The 6,348-nt window shown below is 51.0% G+C and overlaps 1 protein-coding gene across 2 annotated transcripts in view; it reads left to right on the top strand.

The window, feature by feature from the left end:
• RGS10 (regulator of G protein signaling 10) overlaps positions 1-3,521 on the top strand; it is a 37,775-nt gene extending 34,254 nt beyond the window's left edge. For both annotated transcript variants that reach the window (XM_024756101.1, XM_024756099.1), the window contains one exon: positions 3,168-3,521. In XM_024756101.1, the coding sequence (XP_024611869.1) occupies positions 3,168-3,317 (150 nt within the window). In that variant the 3' untranslated portion in view covers positions 3,318-3,521. The remainder of the gene's footprint in view (positions 1-3,167) is intronic.
• The last annotated feature ends 2,827 nt before the right edge of the window (positions 3,522-6,348 follow it).

Here is a 6,348-nt window from a genome sequence, read left to right as displayed (position 1 = left end):
CTCTCCCGTTGCGGAGCACAGGCTCCGGACGCGCAGGCTCAGTGGCCATGGCTTACGGGCCCAGCCGCTCCGCGGCATGTGGGATCTTCCCGGATCGGGGCACGAACCCGTGTCCCCTGCATCGGCAGGCGGACTCTCAACCACTGCGCCACCAGGGAAGCCCCTGGCATGTGGTTTGAAGGTGCTCTTAGTGGGGCTGGTACCACCCTGAATTGTTTTGCCAACGCTCTGTCATTGCTCGGTGGGTGGAGTCTATTCATTCACTGGGTGAATGTTTGTTGGACCTCTGTCATGGCTATTTGCCCCATGATAAAGAAGGCTGTGGTCAGCAGCTGGGTACCTGGTGTTTGGCCACTTTCTTTCTTTTCTTTTTTTTTTTTTAAATTTATCAATCACTTTGTTTTTTAAATTTTATTTATTTTTATTTTATTTTTGGCTGTGTTGGGTCTTCTTTGCAGCGTGGGCTTTCTCTAGTTGTGGCGATCAGGGGCTACTCTTCGTTGCGGTGCATGGGCTTCTCATTGCGGTGGTTTCTCTTGTTGCGGAGCACGGGCTCCAGGCGCGTGGGCTTCAGTCGTTGTGGCACGCGGTCTCAGTAGTTGTGGCTCGCAGGCTCAGTAGTTGTGGCGCATGGGCTTAGTTGCTCCGCGGCATGTGGGATCTTCCCAGACCAGGGCTCGAACCCGTGTCCCTTGCATTGGCAGGCAGATTCTTAACCACTGCGCCACCAGGGAAGTCCTGGCCACTTTCTTGAAAGAGATTTTTAGGACATTCTCTATCCTCTAAGCCATCTTCACCGAGCACCAACCACGAGGAGCCCTGGGATGGGAGCTGCCTATTGCCATGAGCTCCTAGGCCAGTGCCCAGGAAACCTTTTGCTGGTGGCAGTGAAGACTCCGTGCAGAGATACCAGGCAGCTCACAGCCCCAGAAAATGAGACTCTTGGAATCAGCATCCCTTTTCTTCTTCAAATCTGTCCCAGTCTGATGGCTTCAGCTGCCACCCCCTGACTCAGCAGCACCAGGAGCTGCACCTGGAAGCAGGTGAGGGCTCGTGGAGAGGGCAGCCCCAGCCTGAAGGCCTTCACGGGCATCTCACACCCGCCCACAGCAGGGAGCAGCCCGTCTGCTCTTGTTAAATAGCTCGCAGCCCCCTCCCCTCACGCTTGCTGACGCCAGGAGTGCCAAAGGGGCAGCCGAGCCTGTGGTGTCCTGACATCTCCTGGAGGCCGAGTGAGTCCTGCCAGCCGCTCGGCTGCAGCCACCTCCCCTTCTCCCTCCCCCACTGCCTCCGGCCTGGCCCAGGTGCCTCCAGCCCCAGCCTTTTTGCTTCTCTTCTTTGAAGAGCCACAGCAGGCAAACAGGATGTTCCACTCCCACACGTGGAGACTCAGACGAGACACTTGGGTCGAACCGCATCCTGCTGGCAGAGCTGGGTCCCATCCGCTGTGGACCTGGTCGGGATGGGGTGCGGGGCTGGGCACCAGGAGGGGCACTCGCGAAGCTGGTTTCATTAGTCACTTTTCGAGCGTCGTTCCAAACTGTGAACTTGGTGGGCATCTCAAAGTTCCCTTTCGGGGCTCTTGTGCCAGGAAGGGCCGAATAATGCAGGTGGTGAGGGATGGCAACACCTGCATGAAATGATAATGGCATTCCTCATCCCCCATCTCACCCCTGGCTATGATTCTAGTATTTTCTGGGAGGTGTTTTTTTTTTTTTAATGAATAATTTCTCCAAACCATAGCAAATCAGTCTAGGATTACAAGATGGCTACAAAATAGATGGCTGCCATGGAGAGGCACAAGGTGGGAGCTTACAGAGGCGTGGTCTTTCTGAGCAGTGAGATAAGACTGGAAGGACACCCAGGGAAGGGCAGGCAGTAGCTGAAGAGTTTAAAGAAAACCCAAAATCTGCTGAAAGCAAAATGATTTAAGCGGTTCTCCCATGGTTGAAGCCATCTTGGGAAAATGAAGGTGTCAAGGCTGAGGTCCAGTTTTGCCAGCCCCCAGGTAGATGTTCTGAGTCCCTGGACACCATCAGACGTTTCATTTACAAAGTAGTTTGTGTGCCTGTTGAGAGAGAACAGATTGAAAAGACGTTGCACCACCCACTTGATAACCCTGCCTGGCAGTGAGCAGCATTCTAGACACCCCTGGAACTTTCCACTTGTTGAGCCCATTGGTGGTGCAATAAGTGAAGGCACCAGGGTGCGCAGGGCGGATTTTCGGTCTGCAGAATGCCCTGAAAGTTCGGTTGAAAGGTCTGAGAGAGATGGAGAGAGATTTCTCAAAAGAGACTGTATACCTCGACCACCAGAAAGCGCTTCCCTTTTGCTTCTCCTCTCCCCACCCCTTTGCAGGGCAAGGGAGGAGGGTGGTGGCAAAGGATGGGGTGGGAGGAGAGGGGATGCTGGGAAGAGAGGGGGCAGCTCTCTGAGGACTTGGGGTGAGGCAGGCGGCAGCCCTCTAATCTGTCAGGGTTTCTCCCCTTGCACCTGATGAGCATGTACCTTGGAATGATTTCTCTCCCAGAGATGCACTCCTGGAACTGTGTGAGTAGGCAGGTGTTTGCATTCCGCAGCTGACCGCTATTTTCTTTAATTAAGGCCTGTTCCCGAAGCCTCTGCTCGCCAGGACTACCGTTTCACTTCCGTGACCTGCATTGAATAAGCCCCATTTTGTTTCTGGGCATAATGATAGGTTTATTTGAGATCTTGGATGCCAGACTTCCAGGGGTCTTAACGATATTGACATCGTCTGATATGACAGTGACAGTGGCCTAGTACACTGTCGTCTCTACAGAAATGGTTTCTCTTCTGCTATCTCAAGTTCCTGGAGCAATACATCCCTGTATTATCTACCCAAATAAAGCGGAAATTCTTAAAGGACCTCTTGATACAAAGGTATAAATCAGTGCTGTGCGAACCTATACTTCCGTGGAAGATATAGATAGGTTTGTTTCGTGTGACTCTCTAAGCTCTTATATTCCATTGAGATAATTTCATAATGACCCAAAACATCCAGGAAATCCAGCTTGTCTAGCACACGACTTACTTAACTTTCTTTGTGTGTTTGGCATCTATTTTCCTCAGCACATGATAGGTACTTAATAAATATTTGATTGGATGATTAGCCTCACCCTTCAGATTTTTTTTCCTTTTCCCCTTAGATCTTCAACCTTATGAAGTATGACAGCTACAGCCGCTTCTTAAAGTCTGACTTGTTCTTAAAACACAAGCGAACTGAGGAAGAGGAAGAGGAAGATCCACCCGATGCCCAGACTGCAGCTAAAAGAGCTTCGAGAATTTATAATACATGAGCCCTCAAGACACTGGCAGGACTGGCAGCTTTCAGAAGCGAAGGAACTCACTCTCAGGACCGTGCAGGGTTTATAACCTCTTTGTTTTCTGCAAGGACTGAAATGTGCAAAACGCTTCCATGGAATATGTGTATTTTATTACCTGCTTGACCAGTAAGTTTTGCATGATGGCTAATCTTACATAAAAAGACAAATAGCTTTGAAGTTTTAGTTCTCACACACACCCAAACGGGGGATAGTCCTTAAAACACTGGACAGTTTGAGTATTTCACAGCTTGATTAAGCGTCATGTGAGGCCACCAGCTGAACGTACAGCCACCTCTTACCTCTAAAGTCTTTGCCCTGCCTCTGTGGGTGGGTCACATGTGTCCACAGATTCACTTGGTGAACCAGCTCAAGAATGAATCGATCTGACAAGCTCAGGTCACTGGGGTTTTGTCTGTCAGGTGCCTCTTGGGTTAAATACTTCTAGAGAGTAAGTTCAGTGCTGGGAAAAGAAAATTCATCACAGCCTCTGAAGATCTGGGGAGCTGCGTGTGGGTATCGTCAGAGGGCTCTTATTTCTTGTGCGTGGGTTTGTTCTGGTTTTGCCCATAATCCGTGACATTTCATGCTACAAAGATAAATAGTTCATTTTGACAGAAACAAGATCTCAACCAGGAAGAAAGACAAATGGGAGACTGTTCAGGGTCCCCATGGTGATGCAAGGTGGTGCTGAATGGGATGGTGGCACCAGCCGTGCCGATGATGGAGCTGGGGGGATGGTCCCTTCTCTTGCAGCCCTTTTGGTGAAACCCTTTCTTCTTGATGCCTACCCCTTGCTAGACTTGTTAACTCTGGGCTTGAGACTTCAACCAGAGGAAGGAAATGCTGTCTTTGGAAGCCCCCTCTTGGGTGAAGAGGCTGTGAGTGAAGTCCTGCTGGGCCCAGGCACCCCCAGCAGAGCCCAAGGTCAGGCACAGTTCCCTTCTGCTCATTGTTCCTGCCGTCTGCTGCTGCCAGACCTTCTCCAGCATGTTTGCCAAACCTTAAGCTCCTGTTTGTACAAACAAAGCAACCAGACTCTTCCTTGAGAGCCTTCCAAGTCAGACGTTCCCATTTGCAAAATTCCCTGCATGAGCATGACTGTATGATTTATCAATCAAACCGGGACACTTGAGAGAGAAGGGGCGTGAGCTTAATCATTACACTGGGATAATAGGCATCAGCTGGTTGTGTTCCCGGTGAAACCAGTTTGCATAGTCACCCTACTGACCACCCTCTCCTAGGGCGACCACTTGGGCAGTTCCCCGGATTCTCCTTGTCCATTCACTGTGGTCGAACGCCCCCTGCCCTTCCACCTCGGACCTGGGGAAGGGATGGTCTTAGGAAGCCATTCACTGCTGCCAACCAAACCACCCAACTGAGCATTCATCAGAAACAGCAAATGCTTGATCCCCCCGACAGGGGGTTTTCTGCCTCCCCCAGGTCATCCCCGACATGCCTTCTCTCTGCCTGGGATGAGATAGTAATGCTGAGAACGACACCCAAGGGCCCTGTCATCTGGGAAATTCAGTCCATCTTCAAGCAGAGCAGACTGCTGCACTTGAAAGAGTAAGGAATAAAAACAAGCTGGGTTCTCTAGCTCAACTTGCAGTTTACTAGCCAGAAAAGTGCAGGGATGCAGACCCACACCCCCACTGCACTGTCGCAGATGCAGGATCATTTCAAGGTGCCAGGGAACTGAGCGAGCTGCTTGGTGCTCTCTTTTGAGAGCCTGTGCTGGGCGGGTCCCAGAGGCTGCAGGTGGGCTGGGAACCCTCTTTCTGGCTTTTACCCTTTTACCCCTGGGTTCAGAGGCCCTTTGAGGTGGTGAGCTCTTCATAAGCACATAAAGGTAACAGCCAGAGTTAGCTGGGAGACTGTCTGCCGGAAGAAAGCCACTGGCTTAGGAGCTGCCTGAAAAGCTGAATGTGGGTGGGAGGGGGAGCTGCCTATGTTCCGCCACGGCTTACTTCTCACAGCACTTCCCCCAGCTTGCTCTGGCCGGGCTGCCTGCATCCCTGCCAATCGTGGAACTGAGGCAGGTACAGAATTCAGCTTCCTAAAGCCATTGCAGAAGTGAGACAGAAGTGTAGGGAATCTGTGTAGCCAGACCCATGCTTCTACCCAGCTTTTCACTTTCACCCTATGTCTGTCCATCCGTCCATTTACTGATTAATATTTAAATTGTGTCTGCAATGTGCTAGGGATTGTGTTAGGTGCCAAGATTCAATGGGGGGAATATAGCAGCCATGACGATTCATGCTCCAGTTCACAGGTGTTCTAAAATGTAGGTTTTATTATTATTCAGGTGTGGTGAGCCCAGCAGATCAGGAGACGACTATCATTGAAAGGATAGTTTCTAAGAGAAAGGAGCAGGTCACACCGTGCAGGGCCACGTGGGGAATCACCAGGGTCGGTCAGAAGGTGGAGAGAGTGAGGGAAACGTAGGCAAAAGCCTTTATTGTGGTTTCCTTGGAAAAGGCAGGGCAAAGGGTAGGTTTGGCTAGTTTGTATCATTTCCGTGGGCTCTGGGGCTTAGGGACTGTCCCTAACTGGTACCTGGGCCTGAGTCATTAGGGCAGGTGGCCCAGAGTGTGAGAGCCCCATAAAGAAGGGACCTGGGGATGTGAGCTCTGTATCTGTCAGTTGTTTTCTGTCTCTAAGAATCAGCTAGCACTGGGAGGGGCAGTCCCTCCAGTGCCAGCCAGGACCCAGAGGTCAAAGCATCAGAGTAAAACACGCTTATGACAACAGTCTGCAGGGTCTCAGAATCTCAACCCGCAGGCCATAGATGTTGTGTTTGATGGGGCATGTGTCTGAAAGCTTTCAGTGCAATTGCCGTGGGCAGAGCGCACATGTAATCTCCAGTTGGCTACAGGCCCCATCATTCCCTATTGCCTTCTAACAGGCCGTTCACATTTTACATTTTCTGCTGGCTCTACAGTTTGTGCCCTGATCTCCATCTCCTGTATGCAGAGAGCACGGCCTTGGTGACATTTTCCTCTGT

The sequence above is a fragment of the Neophocaena asiaeorientalis genome, unplaced genomic scaffold (genome assembly GCF_003031525.2).
Source record: "Neophocaena asiaeorientalis asiaeorientalis breed wild unplaced genomic scaffold, Neophocaena_asiaeorientalis_V1.1 scaffold85, whole genome shotgun sequence".
NCBI classification, from domain to species: domain Eukaryota; kingdom Metazoa; phylum Chordata; class Mammalia; order Artiodactyla; family Phocoenidae; genus Neophocaena; species Neophocaena asiaeorientalis.
The sequence above is the reverse complement of the archived record's forward strand: the minus strand, read 5'-3'. Positions and strand labels throughout refer to the sequence as shown.